Source organism: Cokeromyces recurvatus (genome assembly GCF_025118155.1).
Source record: "Cokeromyces recurvatus strain NRRL 2243 chromosome Unknown BX663scaffold_25, whole genome shotgun sequence".
Taxonomy (NCBI): Eukaryota; Fungi; Mucoromycota; class Mucoromycetes; order Mucorales; family Mucoraceae; genus Cokeromyces; species Cokeromyces recurvatus.
In genome coordinates, this window is record NW_026251411.1 from 385,166 (window position 1) to 398,987 (window position 13,822).

At 29.9% G+C, this 13,822-nt stretch overlaps 6 protein-coding genes across 6 annotated transcripts; 2 read left to right on the forward strand and 4 right to left on the reverse strand.

Moving 5' to 3' along the window:
- Positions 1-313: 313 nt before the first annotated feature.
- Positions 314-2,275, reverse strand: BX663DRAFT_518971 (tyrosine-tRNA ligase). Its single transcript, XM_051528935.1, has 7 exons — positions 2,104-2,275; positions 1,420-1,972; positions 1,143-1,361; positions 983-1,081; positions 855-921; positions 600-791; positions 314-546 (listed from the first exon to the last, which is right to left on the reverse strand). Exons 1-7 carry the CDS (start codon positions 2,232-2,234, stop codon positions 389-391), a joined length of 1,419 nt encoding a protein of 472 aa, XP_051380201.1. The 5' UTR covers positions 2,235-2,275; the 3' UTR covers positions 314-388.
- A 546-nt stretch (positions 2,276-2,821) lies between these two features.
- On the reverse strand, positions 2,822-4,878 carry BX663DRAFT_518973 (uncharacterized protein). Its single transcript, XM_051528936.1, has one exon. The coding sequence runs from the start codon at positions 4,832-4,834 to the stop codon at positions 2,924-2,926; it is 1,911 nt and encodes a 636-aa protein (XP_051380202.1). The 5' UTR covers positions 4,835-4,878; the 3' UTR covers positions 2,822-2,923.
- A 477-nt stretch (positions 4,879-5,355) lies between these two features.
- Positions 5,356-7,422, reverse strand: BX663DRAFT_518975 (uncharacterized protein). Its single transcript, XM_051528937.1, has 9 exons — positions 6,863-7,422; positions 6,737-6,783; positions 6,466-6,561; positions 6,339-6,389; positions 6,139-6,306; positions 6,075-6,112; positions 5,927-5,995; positions 5,704-5,859; positions 5,356-5,683 (listed from the first exon to the last, which is right to left on the reverse strand). The coding sequence occupies exons 1-9, from the start codon at positions 7,381-7,383 to the stop codon at positions 5,393-5,395; spliced, it is 1,437 nt and encodes a 478-aa protein (XP_051380203.1). The 5' UTR covers positions 7,384-7,422; the 3' UTR covers positions 5,356-5,392.
- A 587-nt stretch (positions 7,423-8,009) lies between these two features.
- BX663DRAFT_518984 (uncharacterized protein) lies at positions 8,010-8,354 on the reverse strand. Its single transcript, XM_051528938.1, has 2 exons — positions 8,210-8,354; positions 8,010-8,121 (listed from the first exon to the last, which is right to left on the reverse strand). The coding sequence occupies exons 1-2, from the start codon at positions 8,323-8,325 to the stop codon at positions 8,073-8,075; spliced, it is 165 nt and encodes a 54-aa protein (XP_051380204.1). The 5' UTR covers positions 8,326-8,354; the 3' UTR covers positions 8,010-8,072.
- A 347-nt stretch (positions 8,355-8,701) lies between these two features.
- On the forward strand, positions 8,702-11,073 carry BX663DRAFT_518987 (glycoside hydrolase family 47 protein). Its single transcript, XM_051528939.1, has 7 exons — positions 8,702-8,819; positions 8,900-8,954; positions 8,987-9,045; positions 9,212-9,869; positions 9,936-10,437; positions 10,495-10,624; positions 10,684-11,073. Exons 1-7 carry the CDS (start codon positions 8,751-8,753, stop codon positions 10,792-10,794), a joined length of 1,584 nt encoding a protein of 527 aa, XP_051380205.1. The 5' UTR covers positions 8,702-8,750; the 3' UTR covers positions 10,795-11,073.
- Positions 10,895-12,311, forward strand: BX663DRAFT_169747 (mitochondrial carrier domain-containing protein). Its single transcript, XM_051521650.1, has 4 exons — positions 10,895-11,150; positions 11,215-11,500; positions 11,560-11,939; positions 12,005-12,311. The coding sequence occupies exons 1-4, from the start codon at positions 10,995-10,997 to the stop codon at positions 12,092-12,094; spliced, it is 912 nt and encodes a 303-aa protein (XP_051380206.1). The 5' UTR covers positions 10,895-10,994; the 3' UTR covers positions 12,095-12,311.
- The last annotated feature ends 1,511 nt before the right edge of the window (positions 12,312-13,822 follow it).

The following is a 13,822-nucleotide window of genomic DNA, read 5'->3' on the forward strand; positions in this document are numbered from 1 at the left end:
AAAAAAAAAAAAAAGATACCAATATGTAATTGTATTATATCCTTTTTCTAAAGTCTATTGTATATCTTGTCTTTAAGTAACTGTAATAAACATTTGTTCCCCTTAATAAGTTAAAAATCTATTTATTGCATGGATGTCATTCATATACATATAATGTCAAATAATAAGATGATAAGCAATCGTAGTGATCCATCCTGACTTACTTCTCTCTTTACTTATTTATTTCATCTTTTATACTGCAAGACTGAGGATTTGCTGTAAAGCATTTTTTAGTTTATTTTTTATCGAATAATATCTTTTAAAGCAGTTAATTGAAGAAGAAGAAAAAAAAACCAACACTAGTATGTAGTATAGATGAACAGTCTTCATTTATTTTTTCAATATACAGTTATATAATTTGAATTAAATAATAAGAGGATTTCCCTGTACGTAAAACTAATACTTTCCCATCAATAAGGTCATTTTCTTCAATTACGTGCTTAACATTGGTTATTTTTTGATTATTTAAATAAAATCCACCTGCTTTAATTTTCTTTTGTGCATCAGCTAAAGATGATCAATGTTAGTGTCATATATATAATTAAACAAGGATGACTTACATTTAGATTTAGCAGCATTTGTAACAGAAGCAATGATATCAATACTAGATCCGATTACAGCTGAACGATCAAGTTTTATAAACCGATTTCTATCTGTCTTGAAAGCTTCAATAATTTGATCTCCAGATAAAGTACTTAGATCTTCACCAAAAAGCACTTGAGTTGCTGTCTTTGCCTTACGTAAACCATCAACTAATTCAAAGTTACTATTGATTTCCATATTGTCATATTTATATAAATAAACAGATTACTTACTTCCATGAACGAGTTCAGTTGTTTCATCTGCAAGTTTTTTTTGTGCAAATCTTTTTTCTGGATATTTCTTTTTTTTTTTTTTAATATAAACACACCTTTTTTTTTTTTTTTTTTGTTATTTTACTTACTTGATGTTCAGCCATAATTTCAGAGACATGTTCTTCTTTTAACAAAGTAAACATACTCAAGTATTTTCCAACATCTTCGTCTGTAGTTTTCATTAAAAACTATACTTGTATATGAATATATAAATGTTTGATTCGTATATATACATTGGCTTGATTTTACCTGATAGAAATCAAATACACTTGTCATATATTCATCTAACCAAATTGCATTACCAGCAGATTTACCAAATTTTTCACCCGTTGAAGTTAATAAAAGTGGAATTGTAATCCCAAAAACCTTGGACTCTGACTCTGACTCTGTATCGTCCTTCTTTTTCTTCTTTCTTGCAATCAAATCAATGCCAGCTGTAATATTACCCCATTGATCATTCCCTCCCAACTAATATAAAGACGATAAGAAAATAGAATAGATTTACATAAGCATTCCCTTTACTCACTTGGATTCTACAATCATGATGATGATGAAGATACCAAAAATCATAAGCTTGTAAAAGTTGATAGGAGAATTCTGTAAAACTAATACCTTGTGTTGTTTCTAATCGAGACTTTACACTTTCCTTTGCCAGCATACTGTTGACTCTAGCATATCTTCCAATTGAACTTAAAAAGTCAAGCGCTGACATATTGCTAAACCAATCAAAGTTGTTCAATACTTTTGGTTCTCTTGTATCTAGGGTGGAATCATTAAATCCTCTTCTATTAGCGTAACTTGCACCGTTTTTAAAGAATCTATGTATCTGTCTTTCAATGCCTGCTACGTTTTCCCTAAGTATATCTTGTGATAATGGTACACGTTCTGATTTTCTTCCAGATGGGTCACCAATAGACCCTGTTGCTCCTCCAACAAGGGCAATTGTCTGGTGTCCTCGAATATGAAAATGTAATAAGCCCATTAGTGTTACAAGATTGCCTAAATGAAGACTTTTGGCAGTTGGATCTACTCCACAATAAATGGTTGTAGGTTTGTTTGTCTTTTCGATTATTTCAGGACTTTAGTCAACAGGTACATATGAAAAAAATAAAAATAAAAAGTGGTGGTGTTAGTAGTAGAGGAAGTTGTAAATATAAATATGTGTCCCTCTCTTTTTTTTTTTTTTTTTTTCTTCTTCTACAAACTATACCTTGTTATATTTGAAACAAGACCCCTTTGAGTCATGTCTTTAACAACATTAGAATAAGTGCTTATAAAACATGTATTGATTTTTAGTACATGGGTCCAATTGAGTTTTTGACTTTGTCGAAAAATGTTCATGATTCTTTTGCTTTCATTGAACTATCCCCCTCCCCCCCCCCTTTCTTTTTTAATAATATAATAACAAAAAAAAAAAAAGGGCATGCAATTTCAACATAGCTGTGTGACTTTCATCATCTTTATTATTATTACAACAGTGGGCGGCACAGGAAATTCATATTCCCGGTAATAAATTTTCAATAAGCAGCAGTAAGACAATTTGTGTGCTCTCAAAAAGAAAAAAGAGAGAGTTTCGAATTCGTATAATTCTTTTTGTGCTTTCGAGAAAAAAAAAATGTAATGATAGACAAAATGAATATCCAATATGATCAATGAGATTGAAAGTATCATTGATTCATAAATTGAAATAAATAAATAAAGAAAAGTGAGTTCTATTCTTTAACTTGATTATACACAAAATAAGATTTTTTTTTTTTTTGTATTTTTTGATTAAACACGAAAGGATAGAATCAAAATGATCATGTATATGCTGGTTTGATTTATATGATAAAACTACATAATAATATATTTATGAATAATAATAATAATAAAAAAAAAGGATGGGAAGTAATGAAGATTGACTCTACTACGGTATATCTTGTGTATATTATATAAACATTATAATAGTTATAACTTTATTTATGTAACAGTATAAAGAAAGGGTATCTACAAAAGAAAAGAAGAAGAAGAAGAAAAAAGGGGGGGAGACTTCAGTGATGAACACAAATAACAGACTTGGACTGCTCTTTTGGTAAACATTGAGTCCAACATCGCGTTGAACAAAACCTTACACGTCGTACAACTGCTGGATGACCTCCATAACTTTTGATCTGTACTGATGTGACCCATTCATTTACAAAGGGACCTGAGCAATATGAGCATATCTTCTTATGCCCTCCTCCCATAATATCCTGTGATAAATGATACGGAAGTAATTCAAATGGTATTTTCTTTATTAAATTTTGTTGCAAGATGGTTCGTGTGGCTATTTCTCGTAAGGAAAGTAAAAGAGCTGTTTCGCTTGGTAGATAAGGTGAATCGTGTGGGAAATCAACTAGAACACAAGAGTTATTATGGGTTGAATGATCTTGTACAAATTTTGATCTTGAATGCGTTGCTGTTAAACCTGCTAATGTTGGATAAGATGAACTAGAAAGGATGGATTGAGATTTATTAATGTTTAATTGTTGAGCATGAAAAGCAAGTTCTTTATCAATTGTGGCATCTTCATCATCATATGGGGAATGAGAAGTTGACGCTGCTATTTCTGCTGCTGCTGCTGAAGAAGAAGAAGAAGAAGAAGCAGAAGAAGATTCAGGTAATAAACAGCCCATACCATAAGGGCCACATTCTTCTTGTTTAGATGCTTTCTTGTTTATGAAAGTGGATGATCGAGCAACAGAAGGTGAATGAAGAATGGGTGATGATGCTCCAGAAGAAGAAGAACGAGGAACACCACGTTGCATCATTTGTCTTAAAATACGAGAATAAGCATCTCCACTATCTACTGATTGTTGATCGCAATGTCCCGGCCTTGTAAGAGGATTACCTGTGATTAATAAGGTTGTTGACTGCATTCTTTCTAATATTTCAGCAGGCATAATACACAAAAGATTCTCGCTGATATCCAATAATTCAAGTCGCTGAAGATGCATTAAATCAGCTGGCAAAGTTGTTAAGTGATTTTGAGATAGATTGAGCGACCTTAATTGATAACACCTTGTAATGGATTTAGGAATGCATTCTAATTGGTTATGAGAGGCGTTTAAGATTTGTAGGCTTTGTAACAAGTGTAGGTCAGGTGGTAATCTTCGGAGTTGATTATAAGAGACATCAAGTTCTTCGAGCACAGGCATCTCTGTGAGACTATCAGGAAGTTGAATTAATTTGTTTCCTCCATAAACAGAACCGAGCTGCAAATGGCGTAACTTTTGCCAGTAGTTTAATCGCTTAGGTAGGCTCTCGATCAAATTAGCTGCAATACGAAAAGTCACTAGATTAGGTAAAAGACGGGGCATGTCTTCAGGGATAAATGTGATTTGATTTTGTGAAAGTGATAGAACCTCTAATTCCTTTAAAGCAAAGAGTTCTGAAGGTATCTCGGTAATTTGATTTGAGGTAGCATTTAAGATTCGTAAATGAATGAGTTCACTTATTTGAGACGGTAAACTATCTAAACGATTTCTTGAAATATCGAGTTCTAAAATAGTTGTATACTGATTATGGTAAGGTAGTTTTAAGAAAGAATTTAACGAAGGTAAAAGTAAATTATTTAATTCTTCGGCTAACTGACTGGTTTCTAATCCTCTTCTTCTTAGCATAACAGTATTGCTTGATGTTCTACTTAAAGAAAGTCTTCTTTGTTCATGTTTTCTGGAATCTGTAATCTGTACTTGCCCTTCTTTAGACGTAATACTTGTATTCTTTTTTATTTTTTTCCCTTTCTTGACATGAATGCCTAATGGAGCTAATGAAGGGTCATCTATGCAAGATTCTATGTCAACTAATATAGGCTGACTATATTTTGATAAAAAATTTTGAGGTGGAGGCTGTTTATCAGGTGGTAAAACACCTGTTAATATTTTTCCGTCTAATAAATTGGGTATATTATTGCGTGGCATAAAGGAATAAAGAAAGATAAATTTTTTATCAGATTAAAAGAAAATGAGACGGAAGAAAACTTTTTTTTTTTTAACATTATTATGCTTAATTGTATCCCCGCCGTCCCCCCCTTCCCAAAAAAATAAAATAAAAAAAGACTCCCTGCTAAAACCTAAAAAAGATTATCACCAAATACTTAAAATCAGATAATCAATTACAACTGTTTTTTAATTTGAGATTGAGGCTGTTATCAAAAAAAAAAAGTCATTTCCTAAAAGTGTCTTTATTGGAAAGTGAACACACTCCACATTTCACTTTTATAAACCGAATAATTTTTATGCTGTAATGAATAAAGAAAATACTATTTCAATCATGACTACAGCATTATTAAAAGATCAAAATATAAAGAGTAAAAATCATTTTCCATGCATAAGTAATATAAGTATTCTTTATATTTTCTGATTATATATTTAAGTAAGAACACAATCTAAATAATATTGTAAATAGTTGGATAAAGTTTTTTTTTTTTTTTTTTTTATTCTAGAGATTAAAATAATTGATATAATTGAAAAGAGAAACTACCACATAAACTTTAGTGGAATACATGTGGCTTCTTCTTCATTTTCTTCATAATTTGTTTCCTCGATTCTTTCTTCATCATTTGGAATTATTTCTATTTTACTTTTGTCATTATTTAAAGTCGTATTCGAATCGTGAATGACATTTTGATTATTATCATCATCATTCAAAGCTTCATTCGTGGTTGATTGATCAGCGTTATCAACTGACTTTATTTCACCTTCAATTTCTTCGAAAACCGATTTTGTATATTCAAAACTACGTATCCAATCAGAAGTAGCAGCTGAATTCTCAGGTAAAAGATACATACGATATCCAGAAACCATTTATCTTCTGATTTCTTTAAGAATTGAAGTACGATACCATTTGATCCGATATCATAACCGAGTTCTTCTTCACTTAATTGTGACGAATTATATATGTTTAATAGCTTGTTCAAAAGAATGACATAAGTTGGTGGTCGACTCTACAAATGATAAACAGAAGAAGGGGAATGTCAGCTGGAAAATTCAATTTATATATTATCATTAAACCTCTTTATATTCAAAATCATATAATTCGAAATAAGCGCCTCGCAAAACCCCCCAAAATCTTTCCCATCGCTATATAAAGATGAATTAAAATAAGAGTAATAAATAAAAAGGAAAAAAAAAAAAAAAAGAAATTACTAAAAATGTATACCGCGAATGTATCATCATGAGTATGCATAGTGATAAAGTCTTTATGAAGAACAGTATTATTTAACAATGCTGAGCTCGTTTGCTAACATAAGTGCCATAGACTACTAGTAATTGAAGGTTTAATTCTTGACTAGAAGAGTCTGGATCACTGTTCAAATTGATTCGTTCTGCTTTTTTAGTTTTAGGATTCAAAGTGATCATTATTGATTTTTGACCTAGTAAAACTTCTTCTACTTGGTTTTTGCGATGACGAAAAAATGATTACCCCTATTTTGAGTATATACTTGAATAGTAGCGGTTGTTTCATCAGCAACGTCTCTATAAATAAGGCTATAGATTAAAATCAACTTATAATTCCAAGCAATACATACACTAAGAATGTCTCATCAAACTGTGCAAAGAGCCATGTCTTCCCCTTTTTCCACTAACAACGTATGAACTTTGAAAGATATCATGATTCACTTTAACATCACAACGGTAAACTTTGTCTAGAATAAGTTTTGTAAGAAAAATTATTACAAGTATTTTTTTTTTTTTTTTGCATTATTACTACTTTTTGATGTATCGGTTGTAATCACTTGAAGTACTATTGATATACATGTATATTATATTATTCACTATTATTATTTACCTATTCTCTTTACAAATATGTATTCAACTTACTTCTTAAATAAAACATTCCCTTGGGTTTCTTTTGCTCTTTATCAAAACTATGATTTTTTTTTTTTTTTTTTTTTTTAGATATATTTACATCTATAGTCATTATATAATGTTGTATATATACTTTACAACGTCTGAAAACGAAAACAAGGCTTACATAAAACAATCGATTCATCATAATTAGTCAAAGGATTTTCTAAGGAAAAACGAGTGTCATCATCATTTTTAATCCAATCTAATTTCTCTTTGGGCAGTTGCTCTAGTGTATTACAGACACCATTGTAATAGACAATCGGCTCCTTCTCTTCATTAAGACTGGGTTGTCTGATATCTGAAATTGACATAAGCCTTCTAATGCTTATATTATTTTCAGTAATTGATTTTGGCATGATTGGTTTATCGTCGTCAGCTACTAAAGGCATTATTCGTTTGCCAGAGTTCAAACGAAGTGTTGAGCCAGCACTAGAAATTTGATGCATTGTTTGACTCATAAGACCACGAATAGAGGCAGTAGAGATAGAAGAAGTAAGAGTAGCAGCAGTTGATATTGTTAAGTTACTAAATAGTTTTAACTTCATAAACTCACGACGTTTGGGTCGAGCAGGAGGGCTTGGTAGTAATGGATTTCTAATTGTAGGATAACCTGACATTGTATGTTTATTTTATTTTTTTTATCCAACAAAAAAAAAAAAAAAATTAAATAGAGGGAAAAAGAAAAAATAAATAAATTAAAAAAAATAATAATAATAATAATAATGTTCAAGAATGTATCGTTTTTTATACGTATTCTAAAGAAAACTAATAATAATGTAAAAAAGCATAATCGTTCTGGGTCGATCTGAGATTTAAAATTAGACGAATGTGCATAGTAGAAAAGACAAGTACAAAATCTCTTATCTCTCTACTACATTTACCATAAGACCTGCTATAGGGCTTTATTGAAAAAAAAAAGACAAAATAGGTATTGCTGATATAACAAATGAGTTTGAAATATGGAGAAATGAATAAGTACGATCGTTTTATGATCTGTTTCCAGCCCCTGAATGTAGACAAACTCACTACTAATAGTGTAATGCATTTATTTGTTGGCTTAAGCCAGTTTTCAGTCTTTTTTGCGGGTAAATATGATAAGATATTACATACTCTATAAACATATTAAATACCGTATCTATTTTTTTCAATAAATGATTTCTCAAATAGACCTGTAACATGAGTAAGTAGAGATATCTTTTCTTTTATTATTATTATTATGGTATATATATACGATACAATGAAAGGACTTAATATTTACAAGTAGAATCAGGGCAAAATTAATAACATGCCATAACAACTTTGCAAATTATATAAACATATCTCTACATCTCTGCTTACTCTGAGTATTACCTGTTCTTTTAAATACGTTAAAATTCATTTGAAACACGATAACAAACAAATAAAAAGGGCAGAAGAAGAGTCAGTTTTTGAGATTTAACTTACAAATAAAATTCAAGTGATATAAAATCCAATGAAATATCCCCAAGATCCATTTCTATATTTTTGTTTAAGAATCTACTTCTCCTAAAATTAAAGTGTATAGAAAAATAAATATACATGTATATAATGTTTTGGAAGTCATTCGTTTATTATAGAATAGTAATAAAAAATTATTTTTATTGTTTGTTGCTATTTCTCTTCTTTTGGGGTCAGTTAAGACAGACCAAGTCATATGAATGCATGTATCAATAAGTAGATTCTCAAGCTTATAATAGCAATGAGTACAAAAAGTCTCATTACTTTAAAATAACATATTATTGAACTATATTCTTGTAATATGTTATACCATAAAAGTCCAATATGTATCTATAATCTTATTTTTTATGCATTTATTTTAATAGTATCAACCACACTAGAGTGGCCAAGCTTATTTAACTTTAAATCTCAGATCACAAAAAAAAATGAAATAATTATAATATTTTTTTTATTTTTATTTTTATTTTTTTTTGATTCGAGTTGGACTGTGCTTTCCACTTATCATATTATGAAAAACGGTCGTGGCAATGTCTATGATGACTATGATGATAAGTATGATAAGTTAGATCAGAAACGGGTAGGAATAAGTATTCATTTATTTCTTGACGATTACATTATAACAAAAAAAAAAAACTAATGTAGAATCTATTTCTCTAGTCTTTCAAGACTATAAATAGATTAATAATTCTTGGCACAAGTATTTTATCAATTTGTATTTTATACTATTTTATATACAAAAAGGAGATGTATCAATAACAAAGGATTTGGACACAACAATAATTGAGCATGAGACTACTTCCAATGTACCCATCTATCCTGATGAAATTAGATCAAATGATGAAATCATTTTTGAAAAATTAGATCAAGCAACTGAGAAACCTTTAGCGACAACAAATCCTATCTTATTTACTCAATATCCACCACCAAATCTTTGATACCTCAGGATCAGATAACAGCATCAAGACAAAGCAAATTGTTGATGCTTTTCGACATGCCTGGAAGGGATACTCTCAAGATGCTTTTGGTAAAGATGAATATCAGCCACTTACACATTCAGGTCGTAACTGGATACCTGGAGGAATTGGACTAATGATGATTGATTCGTTGGATACACTCATGTTGATGAATCTTACTAAAGAATATAAAGAAGTACGTTCATGGATTGCAACTCAGTTGGATTTTAATAAAGATCAAGATGTGAATGTATTTGAAACAACTATTCGTGTTCTAGGAGGTTTATTATCAGCCTATCATCTCTCTAACCACGATTCACTTTATCTGGAAAAGGCAGTCGACTTAGGTGATAGACTATTACAAGCCTTTAATACAGACTCAGGAATCCCCTATTCTGGAATTAAATTATCAAGTGGTAAGCCAATAGGAGTTGGTCCGAGTAGTACAGCAGAAGCAACCACGATCCAATTAGAATTTAAATATCTTAGCCATTTAACAGGTGATATGAAATATTGGAAAGCAGCAGAGAAAGTAATGGAGCGTATACATGAGCTTGTTGAAGGAAAAGGCACAGGTGTAATTGATGGTTTAGTTCCTATTTATATTGATGCTGTATCGGGTAATTTTGTTAGTGGACAAATTCGATTAGGATCACGTGGTGATAGTTACTATGGTAAGTTACAAAAAATAAATAAACAAATAAACAAATATACCATTTATTAAAATATATAAAATGTAGAATATCTTTTAAAGCAATACCTTCAAACAAATAAAACAGAAATTAAATATCGTGAAAGATATGATCACGCGATAGATGGAATTAAGAAACATTTAATCCAATACAGTTATCCAAATCAATATTTATACATAGCTGAATTATTGGATAGTTCAAAGCCTAAAGAAATATATCCTAAAATGGATCATTTAGTTTGCTTTATGGGAGGTAGTTTTGTATTAGGTGCAACAGAAGGCAAATCACTTTACGACTTGGATCTCTTAACTAATAAAAGAGACAGAGAAGACTTTCAATTAGGACAAGGGATAACGAAAACATGCTATCATATGTATAATATGACTGCTACTGGATTAGCAAGTGAAATTGTTTATTTTAATACAAATCCAAATAGTGAATCAAAAGAAGATATTGGAATTCATAAAAGAGATACACATAATCTTTTACGTCCTGAAACAGTTGAAAGTTTATTTCTATTATACAGAATTACAGGAGATGAAAAATATCGGTAAAATATGAAAAAAAAAAAAATTGAGAAATTTTGTTATTAAACATGCTATTTTAGTGAATGGGGATGGAACATATTTGAGTCCTTTGAAAAGCATACAAAATTACCTGAAGGTGGTTATGCGGCCTTAAAAGATGTTACTCATATCCCAGCTCCAATGTATAATAGAATGGACACGTTTTATTTAGTAAATAGAGATATTTGATAATTTTAACAATAATAGTTGCTTACTTTTTTTTTTCTTAGGCTGAAACATTGAAATACTTATATTTATTATTTAGTCCAAATGATATTATACCATTAGGTCAATATGTGTTCAACACAGAAGCACATCCATTACCTATCTTTACACCATAAATTATATTAAAATAACGTAGCTTCTTCTCTATTTTCCCACGACTGCTTAATTCTTCTTTTTTTGCGGGGTAAACGTTAATTATAACAATATTTTATATGTTTATTTTTTTTTTCGTTTTGTATTATTTTGTCTTTTTTGCTTTTCCCTTACATTAATATATTTATACATATATATATATATATATATATACATATATTGAATGCAAGCAAATACTAAAGCCTCAATAAAACAAAATACTACTGCAAGCTTTATCAATAATAATAAGAGCAGTACTCATGTTGCATATCATAAAAATGAACAAAGTTTAGATTATATAATTCGATCAGGGCTTGCAGGAGGTTTAGCAGGCTGTATGGTAATATAGATGATTATGTAAGAATATTAGTATGATTGATTGACTCTATTATTTTTGATTAAAGGGTAAGACGGTAATTGCACCTCTCGATCGGGTTAAAATACTTTTTCAAGCTAGAAATCCATTATTTGAAAAATATTCAGGCAGATTCAGTGGTGTATTTAAGGCAGGAAAAGAAATATTTAAAAGAGATGGAATAAAAGGATTATTTCAGGGACACTCGGTTACATTGATTAGAATATTTCCTTATGCTTCTATTAAGTTTGTTGCTTATGAACAACTAAGAGCTATTTTAATACCTCCTAATAAAAATAGTAGTGCTCGACAATTTATAGCAGGTTCATTAGCAGGTACTCTATTATTATAATAATAGTGAGTTGGATTCATTACTAACCCCAAATGATATAAGGTATAACATCTGTTATATTTACTTATCCACTAGACCTTATTAGAGTTAGAATGGCTTATGATAACAAACCAAAAGCAATTGATATTTGCAAAATAATATATAATGAGCCTGCAGCAGCAAAACATATTCAGATATTGAACTTTTACCGAGGATTTTTACCTACTGTAGCTGGTATGACACCTTATGCGGGTGTTTCGTTTTGGTTTTATCATATTATGACCCAATTTTGTCGATATCATCCCTATGCTACATCTTATACACTCGTGCCTAATGTTAATATGGATGACCAAAAACCGCTACCACGGCTTAAAACCTGGGCTGAGCTATTATGTGGTGGTTTAGCAGGTTTAGTTGCTCAAACCAGCAGTTATCCTTTAGAAGTAAGAACGAAAAAAAAAATTATATATATATGTATATATGTACATACTAAAATCATTTATTATAGGTAATTCGTAGAAGAATGCAAATTAGTGGGTTATTGAAGCCCGATAGATTTATTAGTTTTAAAGAGACCGTAAAAGATATTTATAAGTGAAAGGCTTTAGAGGATTCTATGTTGGATTAACAATTGGCTATATTAAAGTGATACCTATGGTAGCTATTGGATTTTTAACTTATGAACGCATGAAACAATTATTAGATATTTAAATTATGTACACTTGTATACTTTCTTTTTATTGTTATTTATTTTGTACATATATCATTTTACTTTACTTTATCCTTTTTTTTTTATAAATAAAACTTGCCACTTTATAGTTAATATAATATTTCCCAGACTTTAGCATTATTTAAACATTCAAGTATCAAATAGACATTATCATTCATTTCACACTCTTTTAAAACTAATTTTGATAGCTTTGGGCAACTCTTGGTTAAATAGAGACATAAATCTGCTGGTATTGTCGCATTCATGATGGTTAAACTAGTCAAAGTGGGATGCATTATTCTAGAGTTTCATACTGATTTGACATTCCTACTGAAATATAATAGTTGGATGAAAAAAATAATTTCAAGATGATCAAGATGCTTAAAAAAGTTTAAAAGGAGATCAAGACTAAGGCGGCAGTTATTTAATTTATGTGTATTTGAATAGTTATAATCAGTATATATTTCATATGTAAGTTGTTTTATGTGTATATTGCTTAGTTCTATAAACGTTTTGTCATATATAATTGTTTGGCCTTTGTCTAGTATATCATTGGCAGAACTATAGTAAAAAATCTTAAAAATATTTTTCACGTATTTTTTACCATTCACTATATCGATACTTGTTGTTGGCGCCAAATGATAATATAAATAAAGTCGTTGTCTATCATAGATATGATGCTTCATATTAATAGTAGTTGACGTATTGCTATTTATGTACAATCTATTATATTTATTTACAAGTCTAGAAATATAATTCACAACAAAGCCCTTATCACAACCCTTGGAAAAATTTACTACAAGTTGCTGAATATGTATACGCTGGATTAAATCAACCAGTTTATCTATAAGCTGAATTTGATCCTGAATTGAATCCCTCTGTACTCTTATCGAAAGCCTATTCAAGTGACTATAGTTGAATTTGATGATTTGAAACCAACCAAAACTAAAATTGTTAATATGGAAATATAAGCTTTGAAGTCTGTTAGGATATATGGTCCGCTTGTTGCTTTCATTAAATGACCATTGTATATCACCAACGATTTGAAGATGTTGAAGTAACGGTGCTATTTTGTGTAATTTTAATAACCATTTTTCTTCAAGAAGCAAACCATTCGAAACCCCTAATATCTAAATGCAATAAATGAGGCATAGGTGATTGTATTATGTTGTACATTGCATCAGTATCATTAATGAGTACAACAGTTAATTCTTTAAGCTTTGCTCGAAGGAGATAAAAAGTTGTGCGTTCATATATGCAACTATATTTAATCCATGGAATTTTACATAAAGAACGCAAATATCGATTAAAATTTATTTGACTCAATAATTTCCAAATATTATTTTCATGAAAAGACAGTTCCTGTACATTATGACAAGAAGTAGCTAATAAATTTAGCTCAATTTCATCAGAAACAAATCTTTCTATTGATATTATTGTAGTATATTGACCTACTGGATATTTGTGATGTACTACTGTATCAAGAAACAGTCTTAACGTGAGTGGCGAATCAATAATTACGTCGTTGTAAAGTGACCCGAGTGCAGGTTGATACCAGTTCTTGTTAACTAAAATACAAGCTGTTATATCTTTATAACTTTTGATATAGTCGAATAT

Coding starts and splice junctions, on each gene's coding strand:
- BX663DRAFT_518987 (XM_051528939.1), top strand. CDS start 8,751: ATGAAAAACGGTCGTGGCAATGTCTATGATGACTATGATGATAAGTAT. Junction 10,438..10,494: donor ACAGGAGATGAAAAATATCG/GTAAAATATGAA, acceptor ATGCTATTTTAG/TGAATGGGGATGGAACATAT. Junction 10,625..10,683: donor GAATGGACACGTTTTATTTA/GTAAATAGAGAT, acceptor TTTTTTTCTTAG/GCTGAAACATTGAAATACTT.
- BX663DRAFT_518971 (XM_051528935.1), bottom strand. CDS start 2,234: ATGAACATTTTTCGACAAAGTCAAAAACTCAATTGGACCCATGTACTA. Junction 1,973..2,103: donor CTTGTTTCAAATATAACAAG/GTATAGTTTGTA, acceptor TGTTGACTAAAG/TCCTGAAATAATCGAAAAGA. Junction 547..599: donor AAATGCTGCTAAATCTAAAT/GTAAGTCATCCT, acceptor GATCATCTTTAG/CTGATGCACAAAAGAAAATT.
- BX663DRAFT_518973 (XM_051528936.1), bottom strand. CDS start 4,834: ATGCCACGCAATAATATACCCAATTTATTAGACGGAAAAATATTAACA.
- BX663DRAFT_518975 (XM_051528937.1), bottom strand. CDS start 7,383: ATGTCAGGTTATCCTACAATTAGAAATCCATTACTACCAAGCCCTCCT. Junction 6,784..6,862: donor TGTTTTCGTTTTCAGACGTT/GTAAAGTATATA, acceptor AAAAAATCATAG/TTTTGATAAAGAGCAAAAGA. Junction 6,113..6,138: donor TAGCAAACGAGCTCAGCATT/GTTAAATAATAC, acceptor TTCTTCATAAAG/ACTTTATCACTATGCATACT.
- BX663DRAFT_169747 (XM_051521650.1), top strand. CDS start 10,995: ATGCAAGCAAATACTAAAGCCTCAATAAAACAAAATACTACTGCAAGC. Junction 11,501..11,559: donor TATAGCAGGTTCATTAGCAG/GTACTCTATTAT, acceptor AAATGATATAAG/GTATAACATCTGTTATATTT. Junction 11,940..12,004: donor CCAGCAGTTATCCTTTAGAA/GTAAGAACGAAA, acceptor CATTTATTATAG/GTAATTCGTAGAAGAATGCA.
- BX663DRAFT_518984 (XM_051528938.1), bottom strand. CDS start 8,325: ATGTATATTTATTTTTCTATACACTTTAATTTTAGGAGAAGTAGATTC. Junction 8,122..8,209: donor ATATCACTTGAATTTTATTT/GTAAGTTAAATC, acceptor CGTATTTAAAAG/AACAGGTAATACTCAGAGTA.